The sequence below is a fragment of the Antennarius striatus genome, chromosome 18, assembly GCF_040054535.1.
Source record: "Antennarius striatus isolate MH-2024 chromosome 18, ASM4005453v1, whole genome shotgun sequence".
In the NCBI taxonomy this organism is placed as follows: Eukaryota; Metazoa; Chordata; class Actinopteri; order Lophiiformes; family Antennariidae; genus Antennarius; species Antennarius striatus.
Window position 1 is genome coordinate 11,982,452 of NC_090793.1, and position 21,646 is coordinate 12,004,097.

Below are 21,646 nucleotides of genomic sequence, written 5' to 3' on the forward strand. Positions count from 1 at the left end.
GTCACAAACTTCAAAATCATGTCAGCTGACATTTTAGCATTCAGTAGATGTCGTACTAGAGCAAATTATTCCTCATGAAGCTTCGAACAGCAGTGAACCGATTGGGATTAAAAGCTTCAATGCTTCATGGGGCCTCATCAGCCCATCACTCCCTATACATGGACTTTCATTCATCTACAGCTTCACAATGCCCGCCCAGCGCAATCCATGATTTGTCAACACAAAGTCGTTACGTCACCATGTTGATTTTTGACTACGTTGAGTGTGATTGATTTATAATCCCAATACATTTGCTTTCATATGTTTGTTATGAAGTCTGATATTATTGTTTTATTGTGGAATTTCCACAGGTTCCCGCTAGTATACATATATTTCTATACATTTTTTTCTTTGGTTCTGTTTTATTTGTACCATATGATGCAATACACAATAGTTACACTAAGACATGCAACATTAAATCGCACACACACAGAAATGTCCATCAAAAAGACGGAAATATTTCATTAGAAACACAGATATTACCAGAAAACCTGTAAGTCAAGTGCTAGAAATCATTTTCAAATCACAACATTTCCTAACAACTGTATCACAGACAACACCTAGAGTTTGTTGTTTCTTTTTTGTTTGTATGAATACATACTATACCATTGTCCATTGAAGATGTAAACTGTTGTGTGTCTCCTCTGAGTATTCTGTTTAAGAAAGAAGGCATCACATGCAATGAACACTCATGCTGCTACGATACAAGGGCATGATTCATCAAAAGCGTCAAACTGTGGGAGTTGCAGGATGCACATTGGCTGAAATTAGCCATAATCATAACTATTCAGCGAACACCCAGTTCTGGCTTATTCCTTCTATTTCTTATCAATTAGATTCCAATTATGGTTCCCAGTTCTTGTCAACAATTACTGGTCACAATTCTTTCTACTCAATCTGCACTAAGAACATTAAAAATCATGTTTGAAAAATATAAATCATTCACATCACAGCTAAATGTTTTACCAACAATGCTAACCACAGCGTGTAAGTTCTGCAGAGCATGAATTCAAACTCAACTACATGAACAAAAATGAGGTTACATGTAATTTCATTTTGAAAATGGGCCATTGAATGACTGGAAAAATCAACAACACTTATGAGGGTATATTAATAAATATGTTACAATTCACAGCCATGATCACAAAAACATCTTAAGCAGATTGTTGCACTTTTCCAGAAATCAGACATTCATTAACATAAAAACCCAGCCAAAAACATGAACCACTAGAGTACATCCAAGTCCCACCTACTGTTTCCTAATGTTCTCACATCGCACTGGTCCCTCAAGGACAATAAGGAAGCTTACAGTGCATTTCTCAAGAAGGACGCAGTATCCAGACTGTCCGCCTGACTGTCAACAGCTACAGCAGTCTCTTCATACGGCAGGTGTGCTTCTCTACGTGCATGGTGGCTCGTTCAGTGGAGCTGGTGAGGACATCCAGAACTTCATCCTGTCGTTCTAGCTCGGTCTCCGCCTCCAGGGCGAGATTCTTCAGTTGCAAGAGCATCTGTGAATGCACAAAGACACGGATGAAACACTTACACACGCAAATTAGTTTAAGTTATTACAAGCAATCTCCCAATAACAGTAGACAACTGACAAGCCAGATGTTAATAAGTCAGGATTAAATACTGAAATGTAGATAAAATTGTTGATCAGTGCTGCATTGGGGAGCATAGTGTGTGTGAAGACGAGTGTACAGATGGAGTCAGGGAGGTTGAAAAGGATGTCTTATTGAAGCAAAGAGGAGAAGAGAGTTGAATTTTCATTGAGCCTTTTTCCTTCTCCCTTTGCTAACAAAAGCAATTGCCTGCTGCTCAGCATCTGGAGTGGAGATGAGAACAAATTCTTTACAATTGGACACCAACCACAGTTTAAAAAAAACTCAGCTACTCCCGTGACAGACATTATAATAGTTCATATTTTGCATAATATGAAGTCTTTCATCTCCTGTGAAGATTAATGAAATTGGCTGCATAGATGGTACCCACATTCCCATCATACCCATCAAGGTACATATAGACTAACTACTGTTTCAACATGTTAAAGACTGTATCACAGATAAACTTACATCTGTCCAGATCGTATGTGATACTACAGATTTCTGTTGTGGAGGTCTAGGTCTGTCTAGATCTGTTCCTGACACACGGATGTATGATCAGTCTTACCTGTGCAGCAGACTGTTAATGTGGTCAGTAACCTAAAAAGTTACACAATAATTCACTTGTCTCCATCAATTAATCCACTCTAATGAATCCACTATACAATTCAGGAGTTACAGAAGAGATGGTTTTTTTGTTGGGGGACATGGGCTACCCATGCCAACTGAGGCTGCTGACCCTTTATTCTGACCCAAACACTCAAAAGAATTTCAACTGGGTTCACTGCAGGACGAGATTCCGGTCGAAGGTGACCACAGGCCTGCCGAAAGTCTGTTTCCACTTCCTACGTCACCTCAGGATAATTCCTACTATGCAGGATGGCAGAGCAGTGACAGACACCATCTGCCAGAATCATTTCAGAGTCACTACCACTACCACAGTGGGCAGTAAAAACATACAATACACACTTCCTTTGGTCATCTTTATTTCTTACAAATACAAAGTTGGTTTTTGTGTCATTACAATAGTAAATGTTTGAATGGTTAACATGATTCACCTGTTACCATCACCCACCTCTAACTTGTGCACCAGTATTTATATGTCCAGATCTGCCCTCCCAATCTGGATGTCCAAGTAAACCATTTCTATTTTCTGTATTTTTTTCAGAAGTGAATCCTATAAATTTCTTTAACAGATAGCTGGGAATACATGAGGAGGATATTAAAGACAGTTGCAATGAATTCCACAGAATGAACCGCTGGTGTTTACTGAGCAACTATTTCACTGTGATAATCTGTGCAGTCGGGATCCCTCTGTACTTTCCAGCCATGGTCTGTTCAAAAAGGATGAGAAGGTGTTAATACTTCTGCGGATGCGAAATGTCACACTGTATTGCACCAGAATGTGTAATACGGATCAATCAGTAACAGACCAGCTTTGTTTTCTTCAACTTATTATTTATTTTTCTTTTTATCAATTAGTAACTCCTGTGTGTATAATGTGACTAAAACAGACAGGAAATAAAACTTGGAATGTCTTAAAGCAGTTACAAGCAGTACGACGTCAGATACTGATGTAAAAACTAAAGTAGTTTTGGCTATTACTGTATCAAGGTAACCATGCAAAGGAACTAGATGCCACCCCTTGATTTCAGTTCTTAGATAATATGGTATGAATATTCTTTTTCTCTACTGTTTATGTAAAGTGCATATGCTCACTTACTGTTTTATTTAGATAACATTCAAATGTTTAAACAGGTTTCATTATTTAACCGAACTTGATATAGATGGGAGCACATTTATGTGCGTGTAAAGAACATTATGTTGACAATAAAACAACTGAAAACTCAAACGTCCACTTCAAATGTCAACTATTATCCAAGCAGTTTACCTACGTAATTTACCATGATTGCAACGGACTACATTTAAACTTACGCACTGACTCAAGCAGCGATTTCGTCCCTCGGCATCTCCCTCTTCTTTGCAGCTGCAATGCTTTTCCTCTTTCTTCGGAAAATGTCCTCAAAGTCTTCATTTGCATAAATTAAAATTGGTACTTTGACTGCTGTAAAGAGCTGCGGTGCCCATCTCGTCCGTCGTCATGGTGAATCTTCCAATTGGGGCCATTTCCGCTGATATATACAAGCATTTATTTAGATAAAACAATAAACCCAAAAACAATAATAAGACAATAACAGTAATGAAAACACAGGGTCATCCTATCAGGAAATCAACAATTATAATACTCAGGATTCAAAACTTTGTGAAATAAATAATTTTGTGTCCCTTCTCTGTCGACAATACAGACATCTGGCCTATCGCTACTTTGTTGGCTGATGCTGGGGCTACTTAGGATGCACAATACGGGTCGTCATTCCAGCCTTAGCATTCGTCGGGAGTTTCCTGATGACAAAAGCTACTACGCTGGATTTAGAGTGAGCCTCGGTTGAACCTGGTCACATAGCTGGCAATGATCTCCTCCTTGTCTGGACGCTCATACTGGGAAGACAGATTCTCTAGGATAGGAATGGCCAACATCTCATTTGTGTATGGCATGAGGTCCACCAAAACTTTGTCAAATATGAGGTCCATCACGTCAGCTACAGAACCTGTTTAATAAAACACTAAGTTACATCTTTACTTTCATTAATGTTGTTTGATTTCTTTGTTAAGGAAAATTGTGTTAAAAATACATCCTGGTACTTGCTACTTCTTCTTTTCCTTTCTGTGTTTCCCTTTAGGAGTCTCCACAGCAAATTAATTTCCTCCATCTAACCCTGTCTTCTGCATCCTCTCCTCTCACACCAACTACCTTCATGTCTACCTCTGACAGATGCCATTTCAAGACTGCCACCTCTGCTCTGAGACAAAGAACCCCCCCTTGGGGATGATTACGCATACCAACCATTCCGGAGATGACTTAAGGTCATCTCTGGGGTCAATTTGATCGTTTTTGATTCTGTCCAGCCATAATTCCTAACGATTCCAAATGTCTATTGATCCAGGAGGCATTTGTTTTCCCGATTCTAGGATTTGGTAGGGTTAGGGAGGACCACTATGTATATGTAGAGACTTGAAAAAATGTGTTTTTCATAATAGGACCCCTTTAAATAGATGAAAAATGCTTCCAAACCCCACCACCATGGTTTCTTAAATAATGTATTTCTTACTCCACACTCACACATGAAAATCATATCAGTTTTCATTGGCCTATAAACAACAGAACACAGAAAATAGTTTCAACAAGCAGTTACAGAAACAGCACGTCAAAAAACACTGTTGAAAAACTACATTCACTCACTCAGTTCCGTGTTTTTACAAATATGATTGAATCACAATTTGTACTGAACATACATAGTCGATTCGGCGTTCCATAGAAAACATGGGAATATTTTCATCTACTTCTTACACAGGGGTTAGAGGACTTAAGTCATGCAGAAACCCAAATTAAAAATTTAGGCTAGAACTAATAGAAAATTCAGGAAATGGCAAAAAAAATGCTAAAATGCCTTCACATGATTGAGTAATTTGTGAAATACTTTCCATAAAACCTAAAGAAAATGCTGAATCATTCATAAAATGGTTGGAACCTCAAACAATAATACTTGTATTAAACTAGTGTGACAAAGGGGAATATTTGCTGAAGCACTTAGGCCAGGACATGAAAGTAAGTGATCCTATGAGTAAGTTACCTGGCTGTAGATTGTAATCTGGACACGAGTTACATTAAGAATAGGGTGTGTGCAGAAGCACATTAACTCCCAACTGATAGCCTTAGAAGTTTGAACCGTTATCAGCTGTAGACAATTTGCCATTCATAAACACAATTAACTGCTAACCTATATGTCTGCCCCAATGCTCTTACTGCTATCGTAGATTTGTAAAAAAAACAACAACAAAGTATTGATTTTTGTCAACTCTGTCAGACACACTAAATGTAAATTATTATATATTTACTATCAGGTACCCGTGGAAATTCCACGATAAAACAATAATATCAGACTTCATACCAAACATATGAAAACAAATGTATTGGTATTATAAACCAAGCACACCCAAAGTATTCAAAAATCATACACGGTCATACACGGCCCGGACAGCCCTCAGCAAAGGCCCCGAACCCCATACTCCTGTGTCCCACAAGATACCACAAGGGACACGATCAAATGCCTTCTCCACATCCACAAAACACATGTGGAATTGTTGGTCAAACTCCCACAAACCCTCGAGCACTCGATGGATAGTGTAGAGCTGGTCCTGTGTTCCGCGACTGGGACGGAAACTGTATTGTTCCTCCTGAATCCGTGGTTCGACTATAGGTCTAATTGTCCTTTACAGTACCCTGGCATAGACTTTCCCTGGGAGGCTGAGGAGTGTCATCCCCCTATAGTTGGAACACACCCTCCGGTGCCCCTTTTTGAAAAGGGGGACCACCGCCCCGGTCTGCCAATCCAATGTATAAATCTAATCCATTACTATTAAGGTAGGACGTGTTTGCTATAATTCACTTGCCAGTGCTCTGAAATTATCAGACAACTTGCCAAACAACTAGCAAGTTTATTGCATTACAATGTAAATTTTATTTTACCTACTCATTATATTAAAGAGCTTAAAATAGAACCAGTATTTTACTAAAAATGTTTTACATGAAATGTCTTACTGCAAGCTACCTTGAACAGTGTGTCACACACCAAAAAATGTTTGAATCATAGGTTTGGATTTGCGTCACTGTGTAGGTCTTGCCACCACAGACCATGTCAGTGCTACAAGCTTCTGAATGGAAAGATGTTGTTAACTCTGCCCAAATTACTGCACAGGTTTCTTTCCCTCTCTTAATACCAGGATGGGCTTTGCTTTGTGGTCTCATTAAATAGCACACATGATGAAAAACATAAACTATGTGAATTGCGGTTTGCATGGAACCATCTAAATACATATTATTAAAACCAAATGCTTATTTCACAATCACAGAATAAAACACTATTATGATATACACAAATGCCACAATGTAAGTTATACATTCACACTGGTCTCACCTGTTTAAGTTCATGTGCTTCAGCCTGGCTAACAGATGGCTGGAGGGCATGCACCTGCAACTGGGACAAATCTCCTGCCGGGACCTCCAGTGGGAGTTCTATGTCTTGGCACCTCTGCTGCAAACCTGACCCCATGGGTGGAGATGCTGAAAAAGTGCAGTACATATGTTGTATATCCAGAAACCACACAGTGAACTCTGAGTATGGCAACGGAGGCAATCAGGATAAAGTGACTCATCTGTGTGGAAGAAATGTTTTTACATATGGCTACAGGTCTGCTGCCCAAATATACTAAGGTTAAAGCAAGACCTTTACTGCCACTTAGTGGTCACTTTTCGTGCAAGAAAAAGGAGGACTTTCTGATCTAATTTATATCTTACCTTCATTCCAGTTTTGTCTTTCTTTGTCACATGGAGAAGAAGCTGGAGTTGCCATGAAAGCCATGTACTCAGTGGTGAACTCCACCTTCTTTTTGTATTGCATCTCTAACACTAACAAAACCTCTGGCATCTTGGCTGAAAGGACTCTATAACATATATCTGGCTTCCCAATAAATCGCTGTTTGACAGTGATCTCATAAGGACTCAGAACCCTGACTTCATCAATTTCATTTCTCTCAAAGCGGTGAAGCAGTTGGCAGTTTGTGTCTCGCAACTCCAGTGAGGACACCAGCACCAACAAGCATCCAGGTTTTAAGTCTGAGTCCCTTCCCTTGGTCACTACAGCTGGAATGCTGGTTATCACCTTATTTCTAGTGGAACCTTTGCTAGCTACAGCAGCAGCTGTAGCTGCAGCTCTTGCAGCATCCTCAGCCTTAACTTCCTGATGAGTCTTCCAGGGAAGTTTACCAAAGGGCCACCAGGAAGGAGAATCCAGCTCTGACAAAATCCTGCAAAGAGCAAAGGCAGCATGGTAAGGAGGAAAAGAGGAAAAGATATGATATTTACTATGATAGTAAATCTAACAGAATTATAATAATAATAATTATCATTATTATTATTGTAGTCTGTTTTTGGAGTCAACACCAGGAAATAAAACATGAAAACTTTTTATAATGAAATATATCCAATCCACTCTAAATAAAGAACAGCAAAAAACAAACAAACAACGAAATGAACACTTTAAAATAGAGAAGAAACATTAATCATAAAACACATGACACAAATTTAAAAAAAACTGATTCAGAAAGAATAAAGAAACGCAATTATAAATAAGCAGCGTTCACACAATTCTCATGCTGGTTTAAAAGCTAAAGAACAATGAGCTCATCACTGGCTTATCACTGGCCCTCAGAGAACCAAAAGGGATGTAAACATGCAAGAGGTCTGCAAAGTTAATCCACTCAGTGACTTGTAAATAATCATTAGAATGTTAAATTGAACTCTAAAGTAGACGGGCAGCCAATGAAAGGAAGCCAGAATGGGGCTGATGTGTTCATGCTTATTCGTTCCTGTTAAAAGATGAGAAGCCTTGTTTTGGACAAACAGTGAGTGTGCCAGGTAAAGCCAGTGTAAAGTGTATTACAATTGTCCAAACAGGTTAAGATTAAAGCATGAATCCTTCATTCACATTTGTTAAAAGGTTGAACAGATTTAATTTTTAAGCCTCAAATGACAAGAAATGCATGTTAACACATAATTAATCTCTATACAATACAACCTGAACCCATCCAAGTCACTGTCCTGATTTCAGTGTCCTAATATCAGTGACCTGTGTCAGTACCAGTGTGACTGATACTGACATCGACCGCCAGTCAAGCAATGGGAACTGTGTGGTCAATTCTGTCAAAACCAGCAGCGTCTTTTCTTCAACTCAGCCTTACCACTGTAGAACTCTGTAACACTGATAAGAGCAAAAGCAACATCTTGATAATGATATGAAAAATCGGGCCTCCAGTCCCTTCAACACCACCTGGACTGAAGGCTCATCTTTTGATCAAGTCAATTCCTATGAATACTATGAATGGTATGCTAACCAGACTAGTTTTCCTCCTCCGCAAAAAAGCTTACTTCATTCATGCTACCATGCATACCCTCATCAAAATGACAATACTCCCAATTCTAAACTTTACTGACATAATCCATGAAATGGCGTTAAAATTTGCGCCAAAAAACCCAAAAAAGTTACCTAAAAGGCCAGACTGGCCATCTTTCAGCCATCTGATTTGCCACTAACACACCAGACCACACTCATCACTACAATCTCTTGAAAACAGTGGGCTGGCCTTCTCTCCATACCAGGTGGCTATATCACATCCATATTTCATCAATACAAAAATCCTGGGCAAGACACATTATGTGGTATCTTTTCTCCAAAACACCCTGAAGCTTGCATCCTTGACATCTCTTACCACTTTCATACTTAAAATCCAACAAATTATTGACTGTTGCTATTGCTGCTTATGCCAGATCAGACTTGCGCATATACTGTACATCCATGCACATACACACTTAATTCACATGTATGTGTATGCATACATATGTCAGGTGATATTTGTTAATGAGAACTACTTCTCAAATATTTTACTATTTTAAATAAGGTTTAAAATGGAATTGGTTCCCACTAAATGCTCTTTCTCAAAAATAACATGTATCAAGAAAACACACTGTAATTGTAAAATTATGTTTTTTTCTAAAATTTTCCACATGAATAGAAGTTTTGAAAAAGGTCTATATTTTGATTAAAACCAAAATGTCAATTTTATCAGGGGTTCCACAACTTCTTCTTTAAAAGGGGACTCCTCCTGTAGCAAGACTGCAATGGATACGTACAGTATGTGTGTGTATATATGTGTAATATATAATATTATCAAGACTCTGGATTATTACATACTTATCAGCCACACCCAGATCAGAGTCAATTTTCTCCAGTCCCTGCAACATTTCATCAAACTGCTCTCCTTGGTGGTTGAGGACTCTGCCGGTGTCTTCCAGTCTTCTCTGGGCCCCCGCCACCAAGTTTATCAGTTGTCTTCCTTTCGAAGGTTGAGATTCAGCTCCCTGGGCCTCTGGGCCAAGGCACAGAAGGCGTTCTCTCCAAAAATGTTCTAATACATTATAGACCACCACCCTGTTGGGCTTAAGGGAGCCAAACCAATGTTTCACGTTGCCCTCTTCAAGAACTGTAAGTGTGCTGAAAATGAAACTGGATGACTCCATCTTGATCTCCATGATTCTTGAGAGGCAGAAGCTGACAAGGCTCTCCTTGCTCTGGTTAGAGACAAAACGCACCACGACCTTGGTGATGGACAGGGTGCCATTTTCCCACCGCTTTTCGCTGTTGATATAATAGGAGCCTGGCCAGCTGTAGATCGGGACGTCCCGGCTCATTTTGGAAGGTGACAGACGGATTTATCTAGAAGGACAAAACAACTTTGATATTACCTGCGTAGAATACAAATGTGAGCAGAACAGCGTGGTAACATAGTTACATTTTAAGTATACTGCATTGCACTCAACAATCTCTCTATCCATACTGTAAACATAACCGTCAGACTGTAATAAGAGATCCATGCATCAAATGACCTCATCCGAGGCGTTCACACAGGAAGCTTCTCTTGTGGAGCAGAGACCTTTATATCCAACGACGTCATCTTAACTGCGTCATCTTAATCAAACTCAAACTATTTTCAATATGTAGCACCTCTTCGGAGTAGAATGATATCCACACTAAACCACATCAAACGTCAACAGAATCGTGGTATCACACAGCTGCCAGTACCGCAGTTTATTTCGGAAGTGACGTCAGAAGGACAATATTCGTATTTACTGTCCGACTCGAAAATGTTGCTGTCAGCGAAGGCTCCACGACACGGTTTTGGAAAATATGAATTATTAGCAGGGTAGTTCGTTTCTTACATTCTAATAAACAGATATCAAGCAATATTACTAAAACAACTAGATCCTAATATATGTAGCATTTATCATAAATAAACAGCTGCAGTATTTATTGCGCTGTTCGAGGACCGTAACCTGTCTTCTTCGGGATGGAATAGGGCAACAACCTTTGTCAACATATATTTTAGATTAAAAATATTTGTAGCCTTGTGTATTTCCCGTTTGCCAACATTACTGAGTAAATTAGAACTACAAAATGTGAAATCAATCCACTCGCTAATTCCTCACCGTGAATTCCTCACCCAGACAGCTAAGCGTGCTAACTGGCTAATCGAGGTGCGGTATTGTTGATCATCATGGACAGGGAGGCGTATCGTAACTGCTGCAGTTTAGTCAAAATACCAAGAGAGCCGTATGAACAGGTTTGGTCGTCACACTTTGTGGATTACATCGATAAAGATCTGAGCTATTCTAAGTTTTTTAAGAAGTACTTGCTACCCAACCACCCATGCATGTTTTCAAAACGATTCACGGAGGATTGGAAGTGTAGAAAACAGTGGGTATCTGAGGAAGGGAAGCCCATCTTTCAGAAATTGCTGCAAGAGTTTGGTAATTTATCACATCCTCACTATTGAAAAGCAACAATCATACATTGTTATACAGCTAATTAAATCATCTGTTTCATTTTCTGTATTTTTTTCTCTTGCAGATGAGACTCCTGTTCCTGTTGCGAACTGCAATGCAAAAGAGTACAACGCGAACCCCAAGCAAGTTATGCCTTTCAAAGAATTCGTTAACTACTGGAAGGAACACATCCAAAATGGACACTCATCACCTAAAGGGTGTCTCTATCTAAAAGACTGGCACATGGCAAGGTATGGCTTTATACTAGTAGTACTAGTACTACTACTACTAGTTCTTTTCATGGTGCACAATTATCACCATGTAAGAAATCATGACACAATGTATGTATTGTTCTGTAGGGACTTTCCTGCCCACAGCTTTTACACCACACCAGTCTTCTTCTCCTCTGACTGGCTTAATGAATATTGGGATACACTTGAAGTGGATGACTACCGCTTTGTCTACATGGGACCTAAAGGATCATGGTGTGAAGATAATGTTGCCCATTTTTTTCTTACTTTAAAGTTTTTGATTATCTGCAACTGAGAAAGTCATAATATTTTTGTTCAATTTTCTCTATGATTTTTCATAAAACACGAGGCACTTCTCTGTCACTAGGACCCCATTCCATGCAGATGTGTTCCGTTCCTACAGTTGGTCTGCAAACATCTGTGGAAGGAAAAAATGGCTTCTGTATCCTCCAGGTCAAGAGGAGTTTTTACGAGACACTCATGGAAACCTTCCTTATGATGTAACGTCAACCGAACTTAGAGACAGAGGGCTATTTCCACATTCTGAAGAAGCCTGTCAACCACTTGAAATCATTCAAGAGGCAGGTGAAATTATATTTGTTCCCAGCGGCTGGCATCATCAAGTTTATAATTTGGTAAGAACTTTAAAAATCCGTGTTAAATAATTTACAAAACAACATATATTCTGATCTGTTATTTGTAACATATGGATTCCCTGTCTTTAATATTTCACAGGAAGACACCATCTCCATTAATCATAACTGGTTGAATGGTTGTAATATAGACATCATGTGGCAGTTCCTTCAGAATGAGCTGTCATCTGTCCAAAAAGAGATAAACGAATGGAGGAACACAATGGATTCGTGGCATCAACACTGCCAGGTACTTTAGGGATAACTTTGTTCAGCATGCATATTTTCAAGAAACATTCAGGAACTTTTGTGGTACTACATGTCGAGTTGTAATTGTTACTTTTTAGGTTATCATGAAGGCTTGCTCTGGTATCAACTTTGGGGAATTTGCTGCATTCCTGAAGATTGTTGCCAGCAACCGAATGGCTTTCCTCAATTCTTGTTCATCTGGGGATTCCTCCGATTACCCACGACAACTCTCGGAGACCCTCACTACACTTGGACCTTACCATGCTGCCTTTGACCTGCAAAGGGTGGCACACATAATTGAGTGTCTACTTTGCAATGAAGACTTTAAGCGGCTTGATCACTCAACTTTGACTCTGCAGCCAGAAACTATATTACAGCAAATACGTGATACCATACAATCCACTAGAGGGCAGCATCTCCTTTACCAGGAATAGGATGTAGTCTCATCCCAGTAATTTAGTACTAACCTGGAAATAGCTTGAATTCGAAGTGCCAATTTATATGGAGTAAAACGAGAGGGCAGTGCTATGCCCTGTTGATTCAAAATGAATTGTTGTCTTTAGTTTATGTTTCAAATATGCACTGAAGCTTTGAATGGATAAATAAAAAAGTCACCAAAGTTGAGTTTCTATATTGCATTTTTATTTAAAGAATTCAAATACCACAACACAGTGTAAATACCCTCTTGAATAGTTCTGCGAAAGATCTGTTGGAAGAATAATGGTGGTGAATAGTGCCTGAGATTTTACAGGAAAAAACATCTGACTTTTGAATAAAAGAAATGCCTTCAAAAATGGATTAGTGACACACAGCTGTAAAGCAATAACATATTGTACTTCAGGGTTCTGTCAATGAGAAGTCTGTCGGCTAAGACGTACATGACATTTGAGGAGAACTGTTCAACGTCCTCTTCAGTCGACTTTCATGTCTTCAGGCCACCAGTCTGGCACAGAGGCCTCAAGTGTCACTATGGAATTGTCGGAAGATTTGACTGTCAACAATTCTTTGGCATAAGTCATGCGGACTAGGCTCAAACCCAGTTCTCCAACTCCTGCTCGGTACTTCCCAGCTGGCTGGCCTGAATGGGTTTGAAGTGCAGCTCCTTCCTCTACATCTTCAACTGGAACTGACAAGCGTACTGGCATTAGGCGTTTGCGAACCACCCCAGTGTGATGAGTCCTGGCTGTGAGCTCCTGGCCAATGTAGCAGCCCTTGCTGAAGCTGATACCCTGCAAGTAGACAAGATTTGACTCTAGAGGTAGTGCCACTCCGGGAGGAAGGTCCTTCACACCCTCTGGAAGTCCTAGATAACAGTGACAGTAGAGGAAACAGACTTATCAATGTCAACAATACATGTGCATCTCGGTTTTAAAAACCTCATGAATTCTCACCTTACCTATTGCATAGCGATGTCTGTGATACTCCTCTATGTCACCTTTCTGACATGATGTAATGACATCCAAGGGGTTCATCTGACTATCCAACACCAATCTCCAGCCCATCTCCTGAATCCGAGGATCATTCTCCCACACCAGAACTTTGTTAGGTGATGAGATCTCCAGTTTTCTGGCCTCTTGATCTGGACTGTTTTTGGGATGCACCGCCCATACAGAGAGCTCTGGACATGGGCTGATGGTGACCTTTCTCCGAATCTTGTACATCTTTAAATGTTTCAAAACTGAGTCCTTCATCGTGTGGTCACACTCCAGGAGAACTCCATGTCCCGAATCAATGGTTTTCAGACTAAAAAAAATTTTTTTAAAATAGAATGTTAGCATCCCAGAAAAGAGAAAATCCACATTAAAAAGTTCACGATGATTTCATTACAAGCATAATTTATAGATTGTGTGACAAGAAATTTTTATGATGCAGAATCAGTTTTCCAGTAACTCTAGGGTTTATCTAGGTTAATGGTCTTACTCATGATCCAAGTTTTTAATCACAGCACCGACACAAGTTTTCCTACTTTTATTGGCTGATTAGGTGACCTTGAGCAGAGCTATGATAAAAGACATGTCACCGAAGGCCATAAACATAAACAAGGAATAAAATTATCCCATTTTAACAGCTGCAGCAAAAACCAACGATAGAATTAAATGTCAAAGATAACACAGAGTTACCACGAACTACAAATATTTTTCCAGTTTATTATGAGTACCCTGATCCTATTTTTATCACAAGTTCACAAAAAAAAGACAAACTTTGAAATTAATAAAATAAAATTGAAGAAAAATAAAATCTATTATAAATTATAATAATATGCTACAATCTGATATGCTACAATTTGTGAGAATTCCTCCGGGATTAAGAATCTATCTTGATAACTACTTCAAAAAATGATTGTGGCTGGATTAGATGCGCAGCGTCACACCAAACACTGACATCAGTTGTATGTAATTCAAATGGGTAAACATGTCATTCAGATGTGTTTCCGACATTTTCTGAAAGTGTGCAATACAATACAGTATTTCACACTTGGTGTATTGTCAACAGGCCATCAAGAGGTTTCATTGAATTAAAGAAGATTTTTTATCCCTTTTTAAAAAAAAATCTAATTACAGATAATTTCAAAAACATGTTTTTTCAGTCCCACAAAAACAACAGGATTGATCATTGTGGAACTGGAAAGTGAAAGCATGGTGTTATAGAATCAAATTTTGGACTTGTTTTCAGAAGAAAACTACCACTAATGAAATGTAATTTTTCTCTAATAACAAATGTGTATTTCTCTTAATTTTGATCAAACCAGAATGCTATTGAAAATCCCAAATTCAGTATCTCAGAAAATTATAATACACAAAAACGGATTTCTTGAAATGTTGGCCAACTGAAAAGTATGAACATGAAAAGTATGAGCACGTATGGCACTCAGTGCTTCATTGGGACTCCTTTTGCCTGAATCACTGCAGCAATGTGGCGTGGCACGGAGTCAGTCTGTTGCCCGGCTCAGGTGTTATGACAGCGGAGGTGTCTGTTAGTGGCTCTTCTACTTTGTTCAGTCTGGCATATTGCATCTTCAATTACCCCGTATATTTTCCTTAAGCCAGGTACTGGTAGCTTTTCCAAAAGGACTCGCCGCCTGTGCACAGGCGTTGAAGTTGAGACTTCATGAAGTCTCCATGAAGTTGGTCAGCAGCAGGCAGCATGAAGTACTCTGAAACATTTTGGAAGATGGCTGAGTTGATCATGACCCTAGGAAAAGACAGTAGACCAAAACCAGCAGATGACATGGCACCCCAAACCGTCACTGATTGTGAAAACGTTACACTCGACCTTAAGCAACATGGATTCTGTGCCTCTCCTCTCTTCCCCAGACTCTGGGTCCTTGATTTCCAAAGGATATGCAAAACTTACTTTCATCAGAGAACATGAGTCTTTTTTGTCTTTAGCCCAGACGAGATGCTTCCGACGCTGTTTCTTGTTCAAGAGTGGCTTGGAAACAAGGAATGTGACAGCTAAAACCCATGTCTCGCATACATCTGTGTGAGGTGGTTCTTGAAGCAGTGACTCCAGCTGCAGTCCACTCTTTGTGCATCTTCACATTTTTGAATGGATTTCTTTTCACAATCCTCTCTAGGGTGCGGTTATCCCTGTTGCTTGAACACTTTTTTTCTACTACATCTTTTCCGTCCCTTGCTTCTCTACTAATGTGCTCGGACACAGAGTTCTGTGAACAGCCAGCCTCTTAAGCACAATCGTGTCTTGCCCTCCTTGTACCAGGTGTCAGTGGTTGTTTCTTGGCCAACTGTCAGGTCAGCAGTCTTCCCCATGATTGTCTCACCTACAGATGTAGCAGTCTAAAATTTAAAGGCCGTTGCAGATGTTTTGGGTTCATTAGTTGATTAGAGTGTGGCAACAAGTGTTTGTTTTTTTTGATATTAAACCTTTCCACAATATTCTAATTTCCTGAGATACTTATTTTGGGATTTTCATTAGTATTCAGGTAAAATCATCAAAATTAAGAGAAATTATCTTTTGAAATATATCAGTCTGTGTATAATGAATATAACAAGTTTCACCTTTTGAATGGAATTACTGAAATAAACATTTTCATATTATCTTTATATGACCGGCACCGGTCGTTCATAGTCCAGTGTCTGAGCCATCTGAGTGGTAAGTGCTCGTCAAGATAAGGAGTCACGCCCTTACACAACCATGGGCATCACACTCAATATAATTAAGTGCTGTACCTGTATAATATGATGTCATACAGGGTTCTTCCTTGTACATTTAGCATGTGTGAGTACATGGCTGTCTGCCCTGACTCCTGCAGCAGCTCCATGTCGTTGGTTATAATCCCCTGAAGAAACGGGCCGGTGTCTTGTCCTTGGATCTTCAGCAAGGTTCTGTGAGTCAGGTGATAACAGACGAACTGTCTGTTGACGTCTCCGTCGTCAGTCGTGTCACGGCTGTAGCTCCTGACACGGATCCAGGCTGGAGCTGAGGCACCGGAAAGAAACGTTACGCCTAAATATCGAGCGACGAAACTTCTGGCGTGAACACGAAGACAGCTTGAGGTCGTGAACGCACCTCTAGCGACAACAAATAGTCCCATTTTGTATGTTGTCAAAGGAGAATCAAAGTTTGTATGTTTAGCGCTTACTCTGCCTGTTATCAGCGGAGGTCGGATACGCAAGGCTGGGCGAACCCCCTACGAGTTCTCCATCTTTAATTCCCACAATGCCTTGCGCGACTCTCACGGCGCCGCTCGGGACCGCCGACCGCAGTTTACTGAACCAAAGGTTCTCAAACTTTTTCAGTACAGTAATGTACTTTCCTTAAATTATTTAATTATGTTAAGTATCCCTTGATCAACGTAAAATATTTTGATAGGAAAAAATGAACGTAAGCAGACAAATGATTGCATGCTCTTTTCCAATGGTTAGAATACATCATTAAATTCATAGTTAATATTTCTCATCATTATGAAATGAAAGTGCATCAGTTTTGTAGTTGAAGTTGTATCGAGTAACTAAGCTAATTTGCTGATTATTTTAGCTTTCTCTTTTCTTTTTTCCCGTGTTTTCAGTTGTTTTGCTGTGATTTCCCAATATCTTGTTAATTTTCCATCTGTCATTACACGTAAACTTACCACTTACGGTGTATATAATTCACTTTGGCAAAGAGATGAATCACAAATTAGTTTTTTTCCTTTTATTTTGATTTTTAATCTCCCCATGTCTCCTTTCTGCACCTCTGTTTCAGGTAAAAGCACGCTTTTGACCTGTTTATTTTTCGACACTCTAACCGTTTATGCTCTCGCGGGCCACATAAAATGATGGGGTGGGCCATATTTGGCCCCCGGGCCTTGAGTTTGACATGTGACGTAGACAGTTCAAATTTGAAGTTTAAATAGGAAAATAGCAGAGCAGGGCTCCCACATGCAACCTACCCCCAGCAATACAGCACATCATTCTGGGGGATAGACGGGAGGGGCTACGGAAACACGAAAAGTACAGGAGCCACAAAGTGTGCACAAGCCAATCTCCACGGTAAACATGAGCGAATAAGAACAATAATAAGATAAACTTCACACAATCCCAACATAAATGAAAAATGAAATACTCAAAAATAAACAACGTTTTTAACCCTGTTAAATACACAACTCAAGGCATCAGTGACCACATTCTGTGGGCCTGGTATATACCTGATATCAAAGTCATAACTTGCCAATCTGGCCACCCAACGTTTTTCACAACAGTCCAACCGTGGTTTCGTGAGGATGTGAGTCAATGGATTGGCAGTCCTGACTGTGAATTTATGACCTTTAAGCCAGTGACTGAACTTGTGACAAACTGACCATTTCAGAGCCAGAAACTCAAGGTGCGCTGGGTAGTTCCTTTGTGACTGACACAAGGACCTGAGACAAAACCACACCTGAGACAAAAACGCAGCTATGCCATCTAAAAACGTATCAGTCCATAGTAAGAAAGCACATGAGAAGTCGAGACAACAAGGACAAGGACAACACTATGAACCAAAGAAGACTTAAGATCTTCAAAAGCCTGTTCCTGATTCGGAGTCCAATCAGCCGCACACAACTTCCTGCTCAACAGCTTCTTTTTTTCTTCTTGCCACCTTCTGACCCACTTTTAGCAGATCAAACAGAGGTTTTGCAATGCCAGAGTACCTAGAAACAAAGTGTTGATAATAATTTACCATCCCTAAAAACGACCTAACCCATCTCTGGGATAGGGTTACACCATCAAATTCCATGAGGTCAGTACTTCTCATGCTTGTTATACTCTCAACCTTACTGGGGTCTGTCAAAACACTACGTTCAGTCACAATATGGCCAAGAAATCTAACAGACTGACAGAAGAAAAAAATTTTCTTGGGGGCCAATTTCAGGTTATGAGCACACAGTCTGTCCAGACCACCTACAACCACTGTAAAGCAGTCTCCTCCTTGGGTGAAAACACCAACAGATCATCCAAATCGCATACCAAACTCATGTACTTCTGGTCCCCAAAAATGCTGGTCATCATGCCCATGAAACTCCCAAGACTGTTGCAGGCCCTGCGGCAAACGATTGTACTCAAACAGGCCCATGGGAGTGGTGAAGGCTGAACATTTTCTATCAATCTCAGGAATGATTGTAAATACTCAGGGTTAGGGTTAGGGGTAGGGTTAGGATTTTGGGGAAAGGGCTAGGGGTTAGGGTCAGGGTTAGGGTTTAGTGTTAGGGTTAGGGGTTAGGGTTAAGGTTAGTGCTAGAATAATGTATATAAGTTATCTCATATTTACTTTTATATTCCTTTATTCTTTGTACTACATAGCATTACCATATAAATGTTTATATCTGTGTGTAAGTGTCTTGCTATGTATTGAGTTATTTTTTAGGGAGACAACATCAGCAGGGGGATCACCGGAGTGATAGTAGAGGTCCCTTGAGCAGGGCATGACCTCTGAACTGCTAGTCAGGAATGTGCCTGGTTGTTGTCTTTTAAGGGCAGGATGCCGTAAAAAGAAGAATTATTAACTCTTTTATGGCATCATGCCACAAGTGTTGTATTACTGTTGTTTTTCTGCCCCCCATCCCTTATAAAAATAATGTAAACAGGGAACGCCCCAAGACAATAAAGAAGAGGATTCGGCAGAGACATGTTGAGAACGGGTTGGAGATCTGTAATTGAGCACATCTCTGTCCGTTCTCCTCGCGAGTAAAAATATAGCTGTTGTCTTCTCCTTTTTGTGAGTGTGTTTTAAATGTTCTAGGTTGCTTGAACCTGACAGTTAGGGTAAGGTGAGGGTTAGGGTTAGGGGTTAGGTTTAAGGGTTAGGCTTAGGGTTAGGGGTTAGGGTAAGGGTTAGGGGTTCAGGTTAGAGGTAAGGGCAAGGTTTAGGGGTTAGGGTTAGGGTTTGTTCAGGGTTAAGGGGTTAGGGTTACGGTTAGGGGTTAGGGTTAGGTGTTAGGGGGTTAGGGTTAGTGGTTAGGGTTTGGGTTATGGCTTAGGGTTAGGGTTTCAGGTTAAGGTTAGGGGTTAGGCTTATGGTTAGGGGTTAGGGTTAGGGGATACAGTTAGGGTTAGAGGATAGGGTTAGGTTTAGGGGTTAGGGTTAGAGGTTAGGGTTAGAGTTAGGGCGAGGTTAGGGTTAGGGGTTAGGGTAGGGTTAGGGGTTAGGGTTTAAGGTTAGGGATTAGGGTGAGGGGTTGGGGGTAAGGGTGTAGGGTTAGGCTTAGGAGGGGTTAGGGTTAGGATAAGGGGTTAGGGTTAGTATTGGGGTTAGCGGTTAGGGGTAAGGGTTCGGTGTTACGGTTAGGGTGAGGGGGTTAAGGGTTAGGATTAAGTTTAGGGGTTAGGGTGTAGAAATAGGGTCAGGGTAGGGTTAGGGCTAGGGTAAGAGGTTAGGGTTAGGGGTTAGGGTTATGTGTATGCATGGTAATACACAGGAACCTCTTTTTTCAGAGGTGAGTCTTAGCCATGTCAATCCATTCCTGGACTGAGTATTTATTTATTTATAGGGGCGGTCGTGGCTCAGTGGTAGAGCGGGTTGTCCAGTGATTCAAGATTGCCGGTTCGATTCCCGCTCCCGCCGAGTCATTTGTCGTTGTTTCCTTGGGCAAGACACTTTACCCTCCTTGCCTCCAGTGGGGCACTCGCTGGTGTGTGAATGTGCATGATTATTCCTGTGGTGGTCGAAGGGGCCGTAGGCTAAGATTGGCAGCCACGCCTCTGTCAGTCTGCCCCCTGGGCACCTGTGGCTACATACGTAGTCTACCATCACCAAGTATGAATGAGGAATGAATGAATAATGGATCCAATGTAAAGCGTCTTTGAGTGTCCAGAAAAGCGCTATATAAATATAATCCTTTATGATTATGATTATGATTATGATTGTGATTGTTATTATTATTATTATTATTATTATTATTATTATTATTATTATTATTATTATTATTATTATTATTATTATTATTATTTTATTATTATTATTATTATTATTATTATTATTATTATTATCCTTCTTGTCACCCCTGAATGTCAGCAGTCCCTTATCAGATTTAACAAGACTGTCACACAAGGTAAGTCATATCTTTCAGAGCCACTGCGCATGTGTAGGGTGATAGAAGCATTCTGGGGGTCACTATTACTGTTAACAACACCAATTGACATCAGCTTTGCAACAATGGATTCACCAACCTGGGCATTTAACTGACCCACCATATCTGTGAGTTAGTGAATGGCTTCTAAGCCGCACCCAGATGTGGACGGATCCACCCACACAAACCCACTAGCGGGAGTATGACCCGGGCTCTGACCTAAACCTGAGTCTTCATGACAGTCATCAGATAAGGCCTTGAGTATCCCACAGCTCCACTATTGACCAAACTGTTGAGCCAAGCACCTCTACCTTTTGGCAACTTAGGGCTAGCAAAGTTATCCTTAATTATCATAGTTGATAGCCCTCAAAAATACCTGCATTGTGTATTCGTAAAAACAAATAAAACATATACCGGGCGGCACGGTGGCGCAGTGGTTAGCGCTGCTGCCTCACAACACGGCGGACCCGGGTTCGAGTCCCGCTCTGTGCGGAGTTCGCATGCTCTCCCCGTGTCTGCATGGGTTCTCTCTGGGTTCTCCGGCTTCCTCCCACCTCCAAAAGCATGCGCTTCAGGTTGATTGGCCGGTCCCAAATTGACCATAGGGGTGTGTGTGAATGATTGTTTGTTTGTATGTGGCTCCGCGGTACACTCGCGTCGTGCCCGGAGTGTCCCCCGCCTCACGCCCTGAGACTGCCAGGACAGGCGCTGGCTACCCCGCGACCTGCGTTAGCGGATTAAGCGGGTTGGAAGATGAATGAATGAACATATATAACAGAACGGGAATGTTATAGTAAAAAAATAAACATGAAACAACCAAATCACTGCTA

The 21,646-nt window shown here is 40.5% G+C and overlaps 3 protein-coding genes across 15 annotated transcripts; 1 reads left to right on the forward strand and 2 right to left on the reverse strand.

Moving 5' to 3' along the window:
* Positions 1-206: 206 nt before the first annotated feature.
* snap47 (synaptosome associated protein 47) lies at positions 207-10,886 on the reverse strand. 8 transcript variants are annotated; one of them, XR_011038813.1, is made up of 6 exons: positions 10,204-10,402; positions 9,512-10,033; positions 7,060-7,568; positions 6,680-6,825; positions 3,583-3,775; positions 1,409-2,977 (listed from the first exon to the last, which is right to left on the reverse strand). XR_011038813.1 is itself a non-coding variant. In XM_068340236.1 (5 exons), exons 2-5 carry the CDS (start codon positions 10,006-10,008, stop codon positions 1,404-1,406), a joined length of 1,299 nt encoding a protein of 432 aa, XP_068196337.1. In that variant the 5' UTR covers positions 10,009-10,033; positions 10,804-10,886; the 3' UTR covers positions 207-1,403. The 8 variants fall into 8 exon arrangements, 5 of the variants coding, with proteins under 5 accessions (XP_068196337.1, XP_068196338.1, XP_068196336.1 ...); XR_011038812.1 differs by having other exon boundaries at positions 3,579-3,775; XR_011038814.1 differs by having other exon boundaries at positions 1,425-1,550; positions 3,579-3,775.
* Positions 10,465-12,880, forward strand: jmjd4 (jumonji domain containing 4). Its single transcript, XM_068340240.1, has 6 exons — positions 10,465-11,124; positions 11,225-11,390; positions 11,499-11,624; positions 11,758-12,025; positions 12,126-12,272; positions 12,370-12,880. Exons 1-6 carry the CDS (start codon positions 10,872-10,874, stop codon positions 12,703-12,705), a joined length of 1,296 nt encoding a protein of 431 aa, XP_068196341.1. The 5' UTR covers positions 10,465-10,871; the 3' UTR covers positions 12,706-12,880.
* A 21-nt stretch (positions 12,881-12,901) lies between these two features.
* Positions 12,902-16,950, reverse strand: iba57 (iron-sulfur cluster assembly factor IBA57). 6 transcript variants are annotated; one of them, XM_068340246.1, is made up of 4 exons: positions 16,875-16,950; positions 16,462-16,711; positions 13,668-14,014; positions 12,902-13,574 (listed from the first exon to the last, which is right to left on the reverse strand). In XM_068340246.1, the coding sequence occupies exons 2-4, from the start codon at positions 16,551-16,553 to the stop codon at positions 13,183-13,185; spliced, it is 831 nt and encodes a 276-aa protein (XP_068196347.1). In that variant the 5' UTR covers positions 16,554-16,711; positions 16,875-16,950; the 3' UTR covers positions 12,902-13,182. The 6 variants fall into 6 exon arrangements, with proteins under 6 accessions (XP_068196347.1, XP_068196344.1, XP_068196346.1 ...); XM_068340243.1 differs by lacking the exon at positions 16,875-16,950 and adding an exon at positions 15,296-16,052 and having other exon boundaries at positions 16,462-16,596; XM_068340245.1 differs by lacking the exons at positions 16,462-16,711; positions 16,875-16,950 and adding exons at positions 15,296-15,425; positions 15,626-16,443.
* Between the last annotated feature and the right edge of the window lie 4,696 nt (positions 16,951-21,646).